Raw genomic sequence first — 18,320 nt, 5'->3', positions numbered from 1 at the left:
ACAAAATTGGGATCATTCTACCTGAAGAATTTGCTTTGCGCGCTAAAATCTGTCTCACCTTTTCTCCCCCCCTCCCCAGGGGACACCACACAAAGGATGAGATCCACTCCCTTCCCAACCCCTGCAGAGTTGGATGCCTATGCTAAGAAGGTCGCCAACAACCCCCTCACAATCAAGATCTTCCCCAACAGCGTCAAGGTCCCCCAGCGAAATCACGTGCGCCGCACGGTCAACGGGCTAGACACATCAGGCCAGCGCTACAGCCCCTACCCTTCCTCTCAGGCCAGCGCCAAGGCCGGCCTCCTCGCCATCGTCAAGGTGCCCGCCGTCAAGGGCATCCTCAAAGATTTTGCTGGCAGCCGGGCTCGCTTGCACCCAGACGTCATCATGAACCACCTCAGCGGACCTTACCAAGTGGCTTCGACTAGCACTTTAAACCATCACCCGACTCTGCCCAACCACAGCTTAGCCCTGCAACCGCAGGACACACCTCAGACTCTGCAGATGCCACTCAGACACCCTCTCACCATGGCCCAGCACCCTCAGGGCCCACCCAGACTGCAGACTGTCTCTCAGCACCAAGTCCTCGGTCACCCTCAGGTGCCCCCGACTGTCTTACTTCAGCAGCAGCACCTTCAGCAGCAGCAGCAGCCGCCTGGCCTGCAGGGGGGCAGAAAGCTGCCAGATGGCGACGCACCCCCCAATGTGACCGTCTCTACCTCAACCATTCCACTCCCCATGGCCACAGGGCTGCACCAGGGCCGCCAGCCGGACCTGAGCACCATTGTGCACCAGATCAACCGCTTCTGCCAAGCTCGGGCCCAGGGTGCCGGCTCAGCCTCCCTGTGTGAGGGCCAGATCGCCAACCCCAGCCCCATCAGTCGCAACCTGCTTATCAGCGCCTGCTCCAGGGTGTCCATGCACAACAACCCAGCCACCTCTGGCTTCCCCCCAGCCAACTGCATCGTTGGCCCTCATGAGAAAGCGAGCATCCCGGTGGGCGCCCTCCCGCCGCCCAGTGTGACCCTGAACCACTTGCCTTCCAACCACACAGATCTCAATCAGCCGCAGCACCCTCAGCAGCATCTACACCCACAAGCCAATCAGCAGCTGCCACCTAACACGCAACAGAAGATGCGCTCTTGGAATCAGCATCAGTTGACCCACGTGCCCCATATTCAGAACGGCAAGCAGCCCCCCAGGGAAGCCCCCTTCCCTTTCAAGGGAATGAGCTACCCTGCAGACATATGCGTGGGTCAGCCGTATACGCTCAAACCTCCACTCGAGCGGCCCACGCCCTCTCCACCGGTCAACAACACCAACGGCATGACGGGCCCCTTGGCCCACTACAACAACGGCCACTACTTCCAACCCCACCTTTGGAACAGCAGCATCCTCCCCACACCCAACAGCGACAGCTCTGGGTCTCAGGACGTAGCCATGCCATTCCACGGGGCGGGCCCAGGGGGGTGCACCGCACTAGAATGTGGGCCCCCTGGGGCCCCCCATTACAGGCTACCACCAAGCTCCTCCACCTCCTCTGCCCAGACTAATCTGATGCAAACCACAGATTACATGGGTGGGGACTTCCAGACGCCCTATTTCCGCGATCAGAATCTCGGGTTAATGGGCAAGATGCACGGGCCCCCCGTGGGCAGGGAGCTCGGGGATGGCAGGAGTGCTCTCATCCAGCATCCAGGGTACAGATAAGCTATGGCCTTGTCTCCAACACTTTGTTTAGTCTTAAAAGAACATCTTCAAGAGGGTAAATGAATATATTTCATTCATCAAGAATAGTTTTTTTCCCTTGTTGATCAATCTTGCAAGTGATCAATTCTTTAATTTCCTTTGACTTTTTGTTAGTGAATGCTTTTACCAGGAATGTGTCCACGTCTCTACTGTCATTCCCTGCTTTCTCGCTTCACCGTACACGTGTGCCCTGGGTCTCCACTGATCCTGCGTCCGTTCCACTTCACACGTTTCAAGTTCACCCAAGCGCAGATATAAGAAAAGTCGATTCCTTGCTGAAAAGCAGCAGCATCTATTGTTTCATTTGATTTTTTACGTGTGAGGACCATCCGCAGGGCAAGAAAAGACTTCCAAATCAAGTCGGTGTGTAACAATAGTGGAGTGTGTACGCAGAATTGTGCTATTTTCAGATGTAATTATTTATTTGTGCAGTAGGACTATTGAAACGTGATTCCTGGTTGATCACGTAAACACACGCAATCAGGTAGTATGTACATAGCGAGGACCCTGAGGGCGCATATGTGTGCTCTATCTTGCTTCAAATGCTGCAATGAATTCAGGTGTTTAAAAAAAAAAAAACAAAAAACTAACCAAGTTGTCGCCAGGCCAGGAAGGCCTTGGCTGACTAAGTTGTGAAGTTTCAAGAAAGAAAGAAAAAAAAAGGACATCAAAGTTGAATCCAGTTCTCCAAAGTCAAACGCCGACAGGCCGTTAGGGAGGGGTGCCATTTTCTCGAAGGAACCACGACAAAAGTATTACTTGAATTGGAGGTGATCGCGTTGCAGGCCGTACGTAGCGTAGCTGTGAGTGCGGAGCGTTCCGTCGCTGCGTAACCGGAGTGACGGGTGTCGTTTGCTACTGATTCTGATGTGAAGACCAAATTGATCACTTGCAAGATCACACGGACGTACACACGTTTTATTTTCCCTTGAACAGCAAATGCATTGTTTATTTTATTGTACACTGGCTTACCTACTAGACTACTGTAACATTTAAAGTTTAAAGAGTGTGAGTGTTGGCGGGTTGCGTGTGTGTGTGTGCGTGTGTGTGTGTGTGTGTGTGTGTGTGTGTGTGTAGTCACAATGAAACCCATGTGTTCACCTAACCACCCCTAAAAAGCCTTAATTGTTTGGTCCTTGGACTTTCCTCAAGCATGGTTTTAATGCAAACCCCAAATAATAAGGAAGAAAGATGGTGATTTTTTTTTTTCTTCTTCTTGTTTATTTTAATGATATTTTATTGACTAGACGAAGCAATTCCTTAGTGATTTCTTATGGGAAGCAAGAAAAGAAGCGATATTTTGTAATTATACACTCTATTTTAGCAATGTGTAGTTACTGAGCTGTATACACCAACCCCCCCCCCCCCCCCCCCCCCCCCCCGCGCCCTCACCCCTCCCACACACACACACAGGTTTCAAAGCTTCAGTTTGCAGTCGTGACTATTTATAATACTTGATTTACTCGTTATTTAAGTTTATTTTTCCCTCCTTGCTGTGAAAAGGAAGAAGGTCCACAGCCTATCTTTTGTTATCTTTTGAAGATGAACAAGGAGTAAGAGCGTGAGAGTTGTGCTACTCTTTTTGTAATATTGTAATAATAAAATAAAATTCTAATTTATGCTTTCATGTGCGTCTGAGCTGCTGTTTGCATGAGCTGTTGCGAAACTCAAAATCTTCATCCTGAATGTTCAAAGGCAACAATGCTAATGCTAAACATTTTAGTGGTAGGGAAATCATCATTCTATGATTCTAATGTTTAGAAAAGTCATCTCCTTTGCCCTGCATTGATGCAACTTGACTTGCACAGAATGTCATAAAAATAAAACTGGTGTATGCATATAAAAATATTTTTATACTCACTTATAATCCACAAGGCATGCTGGGTATCTTCCCATCATACCTTGCGGGTTGTAAATAGAATTGTATTGTAATCATCCCTTGCTACGTAGCAGTTTTTCAAAGAATTTATAAATGATTGCGGTTTTGTGGTTGCTTATTAGTCAGAATGTATACAGTATAAGCCGTTGACACCGCCTGCTTGTAAATGTTGGGTGAGACCACCACCCAAGCACCAAAGCAGCCTTTATTGCAGCTTTAAATGATGATATCCGATATCAACATTCATGATGAACCTCCTTCAATAACTTGAACTAACGTCAGCTACTTGTGTGCGTCAGCGTCAGCATTGGTGGACGTCCCTCATCTCTGTGGACTCGTATGCTCCTCTCCTGCTCTCGGAGAACAAGCCTCTCCAGCTCCTCCCTGTGGACAAACAGGGGAATGATCGCCACTGCTCCAAACCGGCAACGTGGATGCATGCAGTGTCTAAAGCAGGAGTGTTGACATCGAACTCATGCCATGGAGGGCCGAGACACTGCAGGTTTCTCTCTAGCTGGTCCGCAATTTAACGGAGCTCATCAATTCTGCTGGAGAAACTGGTTGGGGAGAAATCTGCGGTGCTGCCCCCCCCCCCCCCCCCCCATTGACACACGTAAAGCGTCACCTCTCTGTGTTCTGATGGGTGAGTCTGATGTCGACTGGTGGACTTGGTCGCTGTATCCGGGCTCCTCGTGGATTTTTCCCAGGTTGCTGTTCCATTTGTTCCAGTTGACTTCCTCCACCCTGTAAATTTCACAGAACTTTTCATAAAAGTACTCCATGTTATAATGTAGTAATAATTTCTTAATTGGGAAAACTGTTTATGACCTAAATACGTTTTTTTAACATTATTAGAGCCCTCTAGACCTGAAATAACACCCCAACAGTCTTTCTACAGACATCCTTCCATAATCTTCAATTGGTCCAGAACTCGGATCAATTTCACAGGGAACAGACCTCGAAGTCCTCCTCCGTACCTTCAAGACCCCTTTACGCTCACGAAGAAGATGATTTATAAGAACAATTGAAGGGTAAGCAATTCCTGAGTTATTGACTTTTACCATTCTGTGTTTCTGCACCTCCATGTCTTAAGGTTTAGGTCTCCATTTCATCTCCAAATCTTCTCACTTCCTCCGCCATATTGGTAGCCGAGTCATAGGCCTCCCATCCCGTCATTTACGGAAATGAGACTGAACAGTTTTTGGACCGCCAAGGTCTCCCTCTCCGGCAACCACCCAACTCACTCTGCACCTGACCCTTTTGACCCCTCCTGTGAGCTCATTGGAGGGGGGGCCCATGTGACCTCTTCTTGCAGATGACGTGGTCCCGTTGGCTTCATGGAGCAGTGACCTTCAACTCTTCCTGGGTTGGTTCGCAGCCGGGATGAGAATTAGCACTTCGAAGTCAGAGTCCATGGTTCTTGTCCGGAAAAGGGTGGAGTGCCATGTCCAGGTCGGGGACAAGATCCTGCCCCAAGTGGAGGAGTTTAAGTACCTCAGGGTCCTGTTCACATGATTGACAGGCGGATTGGTGCGGCGTCTTCGGTCTCTGGATGGATGATGAATGGGAGGGTGGGTGAGTGGATGGATGGTTTTTAGGTGGGAGAGTGGATGGATTGACGGGTGGATGCATGAATGGATGGTGGGTGGATGGATGGATGGATGGATGAACGGGTGGGTAGATGGTTTGATAGATGGATGGATGGATAGATGGATGATGAATGGGAGGGTGGATGGGTGGGTGGATGGAAAATTACAGCTGTTTTTGTACATTTTACAACCATTTCAAGATTTCATTCATTTTAATATTTCCATAATTTTTGGTCTTTATTCTAATATCTAACTTTTCCCTCAAGCTAATTTACCCCCAAATTACAATTGTATTTATTGTTTAGTATGTTTCTCATAATGTTACATCTTTTTAAAATGTGTTTTTCTATCATATTTTCTTTTTATCATATTTTTTTATATTTTCCATGTATCCATCCATCCATCCACTCATGCGCCCACCTACCCATTTACCCATCAATCTACCCACCCACGTATCCATCCATCCACCCACGCGCCCACCCACCCAAACCCATCCATCCACCCATCCACCCACCCATCCATCCATCTATCCATGATGGATGCTCAGCTCAGTTGCCAAGTCGGATTGACAGTAGAGGGTTTCATGCATCGCCGTTTTTATCAAAAAAGACCGATGCTTTCCATTCGGAGCGTCTGGAATCCGAAGAACATCCTTTATTTCTGTCGTTGGGATCTTATTTCCACTTTCCCTGGGCTCTGTCTGATTCTTTGGGGATGAAGCTAACCTGAAGCAGCGGCGGCGGTCCGGCTTAGAGGGCGTGCCCAGGTTTTTGTCCACCCCGCAGCGAAGCCTCTTCCTCAGACATAACGGCAGCCTTTTCTCCATGTCCAGAATGGTGATGGCCCTCTGCACACACACACACACACGCACGCAGACGTATCAAGCCTGCGCTGCAGAAGGAGCTCGGCAGCGACCGGCGTGGCCCACCTGCAGCCTCCAGACGCTGGCGCTCTCCAGGGTGATCTTCTCCACGGTGCGGTTCATGAGGGCGATGAGCATGTTGAGCAGCAGGATGTAGGTGAGGATGATGTAGGAGATGAGCAGCACATAGAAGATCTCCTTGTACTGGTAGTGCTCGGTGAACTCCATGTCGCCCATGCCGATGGTGAACTTGAAGAGCTGCAGCGTGGTGTAGGAGATGTTTCGGAAGGTGGGCTTCATGCAGTCTGCGTCGGGGTAGATGGGCGCGTAGAGGCGCTTCTTGGTGGTGTTCCTCACGGGGGGCTCGATGAGCAAGGTGACCACCGCTGTGATGAAAGGACACCATGTCAATCACGCTGGACAGGAAATAAATATGAAGGCGCATATGATTCTGGAGGAGCCACGTACATCATCAGAACCAAAACTAGCCATAGCTTTTACTTTCAATTTCATTAATGACATCATGTCAAGCCATGCCAGATGGAAGCATCGTGTGGTGTCCCTACGCAAAGTCCTTTTGGAAGGACGTAGTACCTGCTGAAAATCCGAAGAGGAAGACGACATAAACAAACAGGAAGCGCAGGATATCGCTGAGGATCATCTGCAAAAAAAAAAAACAAGAGAAAAACATCATCCGAGTGCTTCATGTGAGGATTTTTATTCTCCGCTATTTTTTCTAGGAGACCCAAGTACAATTCCACCCTCGGCCATCTCTGTGTGGAGTTTGCATGTTCTCCCCGTGCATGCGTGGGTTTTCTCCGGGTACTCCGGTTTCCTCCCACATTCCAAAAACATGCTAGGTTAATTGGCCACTCCAAATTGTCCATAGGTATGAATGTGAGTGTGAATGGTTGTTTGTCTATATGTGCCCTGTGATTGGCTGGCCACCAGTCCAGGGTGTACCCCGCCTCTCACCCGAAGTCAGCTGGGATAGGCTCCAGCACCCCCCGCGACCCTTGTGAGGATAAGCGGTAGAAAATGAATGAATTAATGAACTTTTCCGGTCTTCTAAATACAGTTTTAACATGATTAGAGCCCTCCAGACATGAAATAACAGCCCTATAGTCACCTTTACACTCCTATTACCCAATATGGTGGATCAAATAAGCCATTAAAGACTTATAGCTGTGAAATCTGAAGCGGCAAATGTGAAGCCCGTACCTTCTGTATCATGACGCTGTAGATGCCCATGTGTTTGCTCCCCCTGGCGAAGTAGAGCAGGTTGACCCAGCTGAGAGCGAGGCACAGCACCAGGAAGCCCAGGTACTCTTGCCTACCTAAGGCATATAAGGCGGCTGCAACCAGGAAGAGGACGGCTTGCACAAAGCTGGGAAAAGAAAGAACGGCAGAATATCACACAAAATATGACTTTATTATTATTAGTATTATTATTAGTATTATTGAATGATGTCATCTTCAAAGGTACCATGGTGCCGTGTAGTCGAGTAGGCGATGTAATGATAAAGTGGTGCATGATGTGTTCAGGGCTGAACAAAAAAACACCACCGACGCTGTTAAAGGGTCCTATTATGCTCATTTTCAGCCCTTTGTGTTGAGTTGTGTATTCCTATAGAGCAGCTACACACAATAACCCACACAGAAAGCTTTCTAGAGCTTCCAGATTCGGCACTGCTTTCTGCAGGGTTTCCATGGACTTCCTGCTTCTGACCCACGGCCTGCCTCCGGTCACGCCCACTATGCTGTGATTGGTTACACTTGGTTACACTTCTTGTCAATGCATGGATCTTTATAGTTTTAGTTCACACATTTTTGCCTGTCCTTGAATGCACCAGACCAGCAAAAGTTATGTTTTCACGTCATCATTGTTGCCTAATGATGTCCGTGTTGAGTGCTCGTGTTCATATTTGTTCTGTGCCAAATTCATTCACGCAAATTTTTATTTTTTTTTTATTTTTATTTAATTTTTGTCACATACCAAAGTAGGAGGTGATGAGCATCCAATGCCATAATGGGTACCATAGTAAGTGTCAATATAGTGATATATATAGCACATGACTGGTTCAAGACTCTTCATCCTTGTATTTAGCAAACATCAACTGCTTGTATTGTTTCTTGAATTGGCTCATCGTTGTGCATTGTTTGATTTCCTTACTCAATCCATTCCATAGTTTGATTCCACATACTGAAATGCTATGGCTAGCATAACGTAGTCCTAGCATAGAAGTGTTTCAAATGTACTTCTTCCCTGAGATCATATTTCTCCTCTCTTGTAGAGAAGTATTGGATGACATTTTTAGCTAATTGGTTATTTTTAGCCTTATGCATTATTTTAGCTGTTTGAAGATGAACTATATCAGCAAGTTGAAGTATTTGGGATTTTTTGTTCTCTGTAGGCGGCATTAAAGAGCAATAAAGAGTGTGGAGTGATTTCTGATTGTGAACAAATTTTGCTTTGTTCAAGATGTGATCATCTTGTGGCTGGAAAACAAACTCCAGGGCCTCTGTTTGTTTTGTGCTTTTAATTCTACGTCATCAGAAGATACTTTTTTTGTGACCGTTATTTTGTTCAGTGCAGTCCGACAGGCTGAAGTGTGTTGTTGTTTTTTCTGGGCAATTTCCTTTATTCATTCATGGCGCTTCATTAGTATGCTGGAGCCTATCCCAGCTGACTTTAGTCGAGAGGCAGGGTGCGCCCTGGACTGGTGGCCAGCCAATCACAGCGCACATATAGTAGACAGACGTAACAATTGACTCTCACAATGGGACAATTTAGAGTCTCCACTCAACCTAACTTGAATATTTTGGGAATGTTGGAGGAAGAGTACCCAGAGAACAATGAAAGGGAATTGTATTGTTTTGTTGTATTATTGTTGCATTGTTCACAAATGAGTTTGTTATGACTTTTATTTTGATAGTCATCATCATCAATAAATCCAACAGTCTTGTCAGATATAGAATCCTGGCCCCGTATTCACTTGGTGTCCATGCCACCATTTCCAGTGCGACCAGTCATGATAAAACAATGGTAAAACAGGTGCGTCACAGTGGTATCGTCATCATTAGCATCTGCATCTTACTTACAAAAGGATATCGTAATATCCATCAATCAGCAAGGTCTGCAGATTTGGTCGCTTCCTGGTCAAGTCTCGTAACTAGAGACAAGGTAAATGGTGTAAATGCGAGGCAAAAGGTGTTAGCATGCGGAGGCAAGGCACGCCTACGGCCTACGTACCCCCACGATGAAGAAATAGCAGTTTGCCAGCGTTAACAGGATCTGTCCTGAAACATAAAGGTACCCTGCCGTGGTGTGCTCCACAGGGAAAGGCGTCTGGAGAGCAAAAAAAGGAGCATCAGTGGAACGAGTCCACCTAGATGAAAGCCGACATCCTACCTTCCCATCCTTCTTGTTGTAGGCCACCGTGGTCAGGATAATCAGGTACACCAAGTAGACCAGGAAGTTGAGACCAAACATTCGACCTCCAAACCTCTTCCATTTGTCGTCCAGGAGTTGCCTGAGAGGTTCAGTCTGGAGCATCTCGTGGCGGTTCTGGAAGCAGACATGTTCCTTCCAGGAAAGGAGTTTATATCTACCAGGCCAGACTTACCGAGACGGGACTCACAGGGATGTCGCTGCCATAGACCAGGATCTCCAGGGCTGACTTATCGTCCACCGAGTCCACAGAGGCCAAGTCGTACAAGGAACAGTGGACCGGCCCGTAAACCCACTCGGTGAACTTACGGGACAAATGTTTGGTGTGGCTCTCCTGCAACTCGCGCTTCAGGATGTGAGCAAAAATCTAAAAAATGGAGATCACGTCAAGATTGAGGGTTGAGATTTTTCCTGGTACTTCCACCCTCATTCCATAAACATGCATGTTAGGTTCAGGAGACGATTTTCTCCTGGTGTGACAGAGGTTCTTTGTCTATCCGTCCTGTGATTGGCTAGCAACCGGTCCAGGGTGTGGGATAGGCTCCTTAACTCTAATCCTAACAATAACCCCCTTAACCCTAACCATGACCTTTAATCCTAAACCCCAACCCTCTCTAACCCCACCCCTAATCCTCCAAAACCCCAAGCCTAACCCCTGAACCATAACCCCAATCCTAAATCCCAACCTTCTCTAACCCTAGACACTAATCTAATTCCCTAACCCTCTCTAACTTTAAACCCTAATCTACCTCCCTAATCCTCCGACCCTAACCCTTAACCCTTTCTAAGACTAACCCCCTAATACCCCAAACCCTGAGCCTAACCCCTTAGCCATAACCCCAACCCTTTCTAAACCTAACCCTCCAGCCCTAGCCTCCTGACCCTTAACCCTAACCCCAACCCTAACTAGCTAACCCTAATCCTCTAACCCTTTCTAACGAGAACCCTCTAATACCCCCAAACCCTGAAGCTAACCCCTTAGCCAAAACCCCAACCCTTTCTAAACTAACCCTCCAACCCTAGCCTCCCAACCCCAACCCTAACTACCTAACCTTAATCCTCTAACCCTAACCTCCTAGTAACCCTTAACCCCAATCCTAACTACCTAACCCTAGTCCTCCAACCATAACCTCCTAACCCTTAACCTCTAACCCTAACACCAAATCCCGAGACCTAACCCAAACCCTCTCTAACCCTAACACCAAATCCCTAGACCTAATCCAAACCCTCTCTAACCCTGACCCCAAACCTAATACCCCAAAACCCAGAGCCCCTTAACCATAACCCCAACTCTGTCTAACCCTAAGCCCAACCCTAACCCTTAACCCTATCCCAACCCGAACTACCTAACCCTAATCCTCCAACCATAGCGTCCCAACCCCTAACTCTCCCTAACCCTGAATCCTCTCTAACCCTAACACCAAATCCCTAGACCTAACCCAAACAGTCCCCAATCCTAACCCTCTCTAAACCTAACACCTAATCACTAGACCTAACCCAAACAGTCCCAAATCCTAACCCTCTCTAACCCTAACACCTAATCCCTAGACCTAACCCAAACAGTCTCCAATCCTAACCCTTTCTAATCCTAACACCCCAACCCTCTCCAACTCCAACATCCCTAAAGGTGAATCAAAGCCCTAATCCCTAATCCCTAATCCCTAATCCCTAACTTTGTACCCTAAAGCTAACCCAGAGTAGGAGGGTAGTAGAGGATGGATGGCTCCATAAAGGCCAAAGTCTATTGATATTGATTAGTACTGCGGTTGAATGGCTGCTCTGTATTATGTGTAAATATTCTGCATCATACTGAGTGCCATATGCTTGAGTGGTCTCCTGCGGGTACCTAACGTGGTGTCCAGTGGGGACAGGTTGATGGCCTCTTACCCCACTTTTCCCAGTCTTGGCAGCCAGTTTAAGAGGCGTCAGCCTGCTGAGGTTTTCCTTCTCCTCCAGGTTGACTTTGGGTCTCAGTCGGGCCGTGACGGTCAGGATGAGGTCGTACATGCCGGTGATGAAGTCGGTGTTGTCCTTGGTGTTGTCGGCCACCACCACCAAGGCGTGGAGCACCGTGTTGCCCTGGGAGTCGGCCATATTCACATCCGCCCGCTGGTAGTCATTGTCCAGTAGGAAGGACACCACCTCGGGCTGGTTGGTGCATGCCGCCAGAGACAAAGGAAGCTCACCTGGGGGGGGGTTCGTGAACATTTAATTAAAGAATGCGTGCAAGCTGAGTGGGACCAATCACAGAGGAGTGGGCGTGCGGGAGGAATTAATTAAAACAGACCGTTTTGGAAATCCAAGGATATCCAGCTGATGCAGATTGGTAGGTGCAGATTGTGGAAGATCTAGAAAGCTTTCTGTGCGGGTTATTGTGTGTAGCTGCTCTATAGGAGTACATAACTCAATACAAAGGGCTTAAAATGAGCATAATAGGACCCTTTAACAGCGTCGGTGGTGGTTTTTTGTACAGCCCTGAACACATCATGCACCACCATCACTGCATCGACTACACGGCACCATCATACCTTTGAAGATGACATCATAATTAATACTTTAATAATTAATACAAGTCATATTTTGTGATATTCTGCCGTTCTTTCCTTTCCCAGCTTTGTGCAGGACGTCCTGGTTGCGGCCGCCTTGAATGAGCATAATACATCCCCTTTAAATCATTTAACAAATAATTCCTGACTAATTGATTTCGTTGTTTTTTGGTTGTTTTTAATTTTTTTTACATTTTTATTATTTTTTAAATTCTTTGATTTTCTAAAAAAATATTGAATATTAAAATCAAGTTTTTTTTCATCTTTTTTGGTGTTTTAAGTGCCATATGAAGCATCAACAAGGTTTCAAATGCTGTACGTTTGAGTGCACACGTTGCCTGTTCTTTACATGAACGTCGTGTGACCGTCCACACGGGGGCGCGCTTACCAAAGTAGAAGTTTGGGCCATCGTGAGGCTGGAAGAACTTCCCGCAGGCCTTTGGGTGAACGTCCGCTCCTTTACTGAGCAGAAGCTTGACGTAGCTCAGACTCCTCCTCTCGATGGCGATGTGCAATGCCGTCTGCCCTGATCGATCATATTTCATCATTATTGCATCATCCTTTCTTTTGATTGACTGACGCTGTGGAATAGTGTGTTCAAAAAATATATATATATATTTTTTTTAAAAATCAGCAGAAATTTGACAAGAATAAAGTCAAGATATTAGGAGAAAAAGTTGTCATTTCACAACATTATGAGGAAGATTAATATCATTTTAGTAGCATAAAGTTGAAATATTAGAGACATTTTTAAGTTGTAATATTATGGAAACCAAAAAAACACACAAAGTTACAATTTTATGAAAATTTGGCCCAGAAAAAAATGATAATCTTATTGGAATAATGTCCAAATATGATGGGAAAAAAGTCATAATATCACCAGGAGAAAATTTACAGGAAGAAATAATTGGAAAATTATTATTTTTAACTGTAACAGCAGAAATGTTAAAAACAGAAGAAATTGGACAAGAATAAATTAAGAATTTTTTTTACAAATTTTACGAGAATAAACTTGTGACATTTTGAGGATAAATGATATCATTTTGGTAGCATAGATTTGAAATATTGTTGTCCTAATACAGTCTGTCCTAATACAAAAACATGTACATATTGTACATATTTAAAAAATATGATAAAAAGAAAATATGATAGAAAAACACATCTGAAAAACAGCTGTAATTTTCCATACATCCATACATCCATACATCCATACATCATCCATCCATCATCCATCCACCCATCCTTCCATCCATCATCCACCCAATCACCCACCTACCCACCCTCCCATTCATCATCCAGCCACCCAACCACCCATCCATCCACACATCCATCCATCCACCCAACCATCCATTCACCCATCCATCCATTCACACATCCACCCATTCATCCATCCATCCACCCAACCATCCATTCACCCATCCATCCATCCACACATCCATCCATCCAACCACCCATCCATCCATCCACTCACCCACCAACCCACCCTCCTATTCATCATCCATCCACCCAACCATCCACTCACCCATCCATCCACACATCCACCCATTCATCCTCCCAACCACCCATCCATCCATCCACTCACCCATCCATCCACCCACCTATCCATCCATCCAACCACTCATCCATCCATCCATCCATCCATCCATCCACTCACCCACTAACCCACCCTCCCATTCATCATTAATCCACCCAACCATCCATCCATCCACCCATCCATCCACCCAACCATCCATCCACCCACCCACCCATCCATCCATCCATCCATCCATCCATCATTCATCCACCCAACCACCCATCCATCCACCCAACCATCGATCCACCCATCCACTCACCCATCCATCCACACATCCACCCACCCACCCACCCATCCATCCAAAACCACCCATCCACCCATGCATCCATCCATCCATCCATGCATCTACCCATCAATCCATCCACTCACCCACCTACCCACCCTCCCATTCATCATCCATCCACCCATGCGCCCACCCATCCATCCATCCATCCATCCATCCATCCATGAAGAAGCTATTGAGATCAAAAGGAGTACTGAGTAGTGAGTACTGAGTATTGAGTATTGAGTATTGAGTAGTGAGTAGTGAGTAGTGAGTAGTGAGTAGTGAGTAGCGAGTAGCGAGTAGCGAGTAGCGAGTAGCGAGTAGCGAGTAGCGAGTAGCGAGTAGCGAGTAGCGAGTGTACCTTTGTAGTACGTGTTGGTGTAAGCTGCATTCACAAGTTCTTTGATGTCTCCCATCTTCTCTGAGACCTCCAACAATAATTCAACGGTTGGGTTCTTGCCGTCTCGGAGGTGCAGCAGGGCCTTCATCAGGGCCGTTTTACCGTACGACTGATCTGTACGTGAAAACACTCAGGTTCATTCCTATTAACCAGGCAGCTCCACGGGAGCCTTCCCACTCACACAAGGTGTCGGTCAGTTTCTTCATGTTTTGGTGAAGGTACCGGTGCAGGCCGTCCAACCTGCCGACATCCCCGCTGGCCACCGCGTCAAACAGCCTCTCGATGTTAAACTGACCCTCTGTCTTGGGGGCGTCCCCCTCCTCACCTCGGATTCCTCTGGAAACACCAATTTATTGGGAAAAGACATTTCAAACCACCTTTCCTGCTCCATGGAAATGGAAAGAACTTTTTAGAAAGGCTCTTTTATTTTCATTTCATTTTGATATTTTTGACCTAATACAATATTAATAAAAAAAATTAAATGACAAAAATTAACCACAAATGTGAAGAAATAATAATAATTACATGAAAATATATTTGATAGAAATAATAAAATAAATATAATATAATAGAATGTATTATTTATATATTTTTTAAATATAATATATGAATATATTTAATATATTTAATATTAATGACAAAATCTTTGAAGTCTCTTGAGTGAAAATGTGGCGTGAAAATGATGGGCGGTTCGATGGGCTCACTTGTCAAAGTTGAGGTTGAAGCGTATTTGAGGTCGGGTCTTCTCCATCTCCTCCTGGTAGTCCGTGTCCATGGGGGCTTTGGGCGCCTCCGGACCCGTGTTTAAAACAGACGCCAGAACGTCCTTCTGCGGCGCCGTGGGCCGACCTTTCTCCGACTCCATTCTGTCGTCGGCCTCCAGAGAGAAGACGGGCTTCTCTGACTTCTTCATCTTTGTAGGTCTGCTTCCTTTCGAGCCTCTTCCGGGGACCAGATAATAAAGCAAAAGTCAGTTGCGGATCTGGCAGCTATGCTCCTTGTCCTCCACCCAGGAGTAACTAAGGTTTGCCCTCCATTTCATTTTGACACCTCCCTCCATCAGCGTTGCAACCTCTCGGCGCTCGTTCTCAAAGTGAAAGATCATGAAAAACCACTTGAGGAGCGCCGTGGGACAGGGGAGACTGAGTGGACCTGGACTCCATCTTGTGAAGATGTTTTACTTGATAGCGACTGATACAGGCTCACAGTTGAAATCGTCAAAATGATGTGGTCGCTGTCCGTGGTGCTGAACTGCTTTGAATTCGTCTTGTTTGGTTGGTAGTAACGTGCAGCCTCGTGTTTTTCTTCTCTTGGTTTGTTATACCGTATGTACTATATACTGTATGTACTATACTATGTATACACCATACACATGTATGGTGTATACTCTAAATGTACTGCCAACGTTTGTTTGTAAGCACGAGGTATATAATCGGACATTTTGAAAATAAAGTCGTACATTTACAAACATTAACACTTTATTCTCCTATTATTATATTATTTTAGTCTCATTATTTAACACATTATTGTTGTCATATTCTGACTTGTTTTCTAAAAAAAAATTGACAAACATTTACAAGAATAAAAAAAGTCAGAATATTACAAGAATAAGTAATACATTTAGGAAAATTAAGATGTAAATTTACAAGAAAGGTAAAGTGGTTAGCATGTTGGCCACGCAGTCAGGAGATCTGGGTTCGATTCTCTATGGAAACCGGAGTACCCGATTTCATCTCCCATTCGAAAAACATGCTAGTAAGGCTGTATTCTTGTAGCATTATGACTTTTTTTTCCAGTAAATTTACAACTTTTTTCTTGGAAATGTATGACTTTATTCTTGTAATATTACGACCTTTTTTTCTTGTAAATGTACTACTTTTTTCTAGTAAATGTATAATGTTTTGTCCGAAATGTACGTGTTAATTATTGTAACATTATGACTTTTTTCACTCGTATACACACACATTTTTTTCTCTTAAATGTATAACTTTTTCTCACAAATTGATGACTTTATTCTTGTAATATTATGACATTTTTTTCTCGTAAATATACAAGTTTTTTCTCGTAAATTGACAGCTTTTTTCTCTGAAATGTATAACTTTATTTTTGTAATATTACGATTTTATTGTTGAAACATTATGCGTTTTTTCTAGTAAATGTACAACTTTTTTCTAGTAAATTTACAACATTTTGTCTGAAATTTACGACAACATTATGACTTTTAACTTGTAAATATAAATTTTTTGTAAATGTACTACTTTTTCTTGCAAATTTATGACTATTGTTGTATTATTATTACTTTTTTCTCATAAATATACATATATATTTTTCTCTGAAATGTATGACTATTCTTGTAATATTACAACCTTTTTTCTTGTAAATGTATAACTATTGCTAGTAAATGTATAATGTTTTGTCTGAAAATTTTTTTTCCTTGTAAATATACACAATTTTCTCAAGTAAATTTGTGACTTTTTCTTGGAAATTTACAACTTTAGTCTTGTCATATTATGACATTTTTTTTCTCTTAACTTCATGACTTTTTCTTGCAAATGTATGACTTTATTCTTGTAATATTGCAACCTTTTGTCTTTTAAATTTACAACTTTTTTATCTGAAATGTATGACTTTATTCTTGTAATATTACAACCTTTTTTTCTTGTAAATGTACTACTTTTTTCTAGTAATAAATTTATGTTTTGTCTGAAATTACGAGTTAATTCTTATTAACTCGTACTCCACATTATGACAATTTTTCCTTGTAAATATGCAAACTTTTTTCTCATAAATTCATGACTTTTTCTTGCAAATGTATGTCTTTATTCTTGTAAAATTATGACATTTTTTCTCGTAAATATACAAGTTTATAAAAATTGACACTGTTTTGTCGGACATTCGAATTTTATTCTTGCAACATTGTGAATCCCCGTGGCCGTACAATGACAGTAGGATTGTGTTTGGAGAAGTGCTCACTGACGTTACCATGACACCGAGTGTAAAACACGACCGCAAGGAATCACCTCTGCAGCAGACATGTGATGTTTACCCGCCAGTGACTAACAAAGAGTTAGTTTATAAAAAGACATCCATGACTTCCGGGATGGTGATCCGCCTCTTGATCACCACAAATACCTCAAGTCAATATCAGGCCTTCAAAATGAATGCAAAATGTAAAATACAAGTGGATGATAACAAGAACTTGTGACCTTGTTCCCATTTTGTGTAGGAAAATAAAGGAATAGAGGAGTAGAAAAGAGTCAGTACAGAAACTGAGAGAAGAAAAAGCCAGCCGGAGGCAAAGCATGAAAAATAGAAGCAAGCGCCATAACATGAAAACACGTTTTCATATGGAACGCCCTACTTCAAGTTGTTGTAGTGTTGCTTTGTGTTCTTCATTCATCTACTCACTGAGGACCACGCGACCATCGGCGCACGCCAACGTCTACTCATGTCTTCCTAACAGCAGCACACAAAATGGACTGACATTCCTTCCACTTGCAGCTATGGTTGGAATATGTTCAAACACAAAAACTCACCACGAGGGTCCACGATTTACTGGAGTTCTTTCAGACGATTGTCCTCTTCAAAACAACTACAACTCACAATGAGTGTAGAGTCTCCTGCAGAGGTTCTGGGTGTGTCCGATCCGAAGATGCTCCTTCAGACAAGATAAGGAAGGAGAAGCAGCAGGGAGAAAGAGTGAGCCGCCCTGGAGAATATCACAGCACATTACTGGAGATGAGAGTGCTTGAAAGGGGGATGTATTGACCGGCTCTGCGGCAACACACACTTCCTCACGTGCATGTGGCTTCCTCACGTGCACGTGATGCTGACACTGTTTGTTCAACATTTTTGTTGCTCCAAAAATAATGTTTTAAATTATTACATTTTTTCCCCCTCCATATTTATGTTTTTTTTTCCTCAGAAATATACACCTTTTTTCTCTTAATCAACAACTTTATTCTGGTGACTTTTGTTTCTCTTTTTCTTGTACACTTAGGACTTT

At 44.4% G+C, this 18,320-nt stretch overlaps 2 protein-coding genes across 3 annotated transcripts in view; one reads left to right on the top strand and one right to left on the bottom strand.

The window, feature by feature from the left end:
- The window catches only part of fam222ba (family with sequence similarity 222 member Ba), a 37,107-nt gene extending 33,731 nt beyond the window's left edge, over positions 1–3,376 (top strand). Inside the window, exon 3 of the mRNA XM_058077334.2 lies at positions 80–3,376. Within this exon, the coding sequence (XP_057933317.2) occupies positions 80–1,710 (1,631 nt within the window). The 3' untranslated portion in view covers positions 1,711–3,376. The remainder of the gene's footprint in view (positions 1–79) is intronic.
- trpv1 (transient receptor potential cation channel, subfamily V, member 1) lies at positions 3,184–17,995 on the bottom strand. Of its 2 annotated transcripts, XM_058077332.2 has the most exons (16): positions 17,851–17,995; positions 15,019–15,255; positions 14,496–14,650; positions 14,276–14,428; positions 12,465–12,602; positions 11,418–11,716; positions 9,721–9,897; positions 9,492–9,647; positions 9,333–9,428; positions 9,182–9,252; positions 7,301–7,466; positions 6,674–6,740; positions 6,146–6,465; positions 5,943–6,064; positions 4,254–4,372; positions 3,186–4,012 (listed from the first exon to the last, which is right to left on the bottom strand). In XM_058077332.2, the coding sequence occupies exons 2-16, from the start codon at positions 15,225–15,227 to the stop codon at positions 3,930–3,932; spliced, it is 2,331 nt and encodes a 776-aa protein (XP_057933315.2). In that variant the 5' UTR covers positions 15,228–15,255; positions 17,851–17,995; the 3' UTR covers positions 3,186–3,929. The 2 variants fall into 2 exon arrangements, with proteins under 2 accessions (XP_057933314.2, XP_057933315.2); XM_058077331.2 differs by having other exon boundaries at positions 3,184–4,012; positions 9,333–9,647.
- Between the last annotated feature and the right edge of the window lie 325 nt (positions 17,996–18,320).

The sequence above is a fragment of the Doryrhamphus excisus genome, linkage group LG1, assembly GCF_037039965.1.
Source record: "Doryrhamphus excisus strain RoL-2023G ecotype Guam linkage group LG1, RoL_Dexc_Guam_v1.1, whole genome shotgun sequence".
Lineage (NCBI taxonomy): Eukaryota > Metazoa > Chordata > Actinopteri > Syngnathiformes > Syngnathidae > Doryrhamphus > Doryrhamphus excisus.
This window is presented reverse-complemented; position numbering and strand designations above follow the sequence as displayed.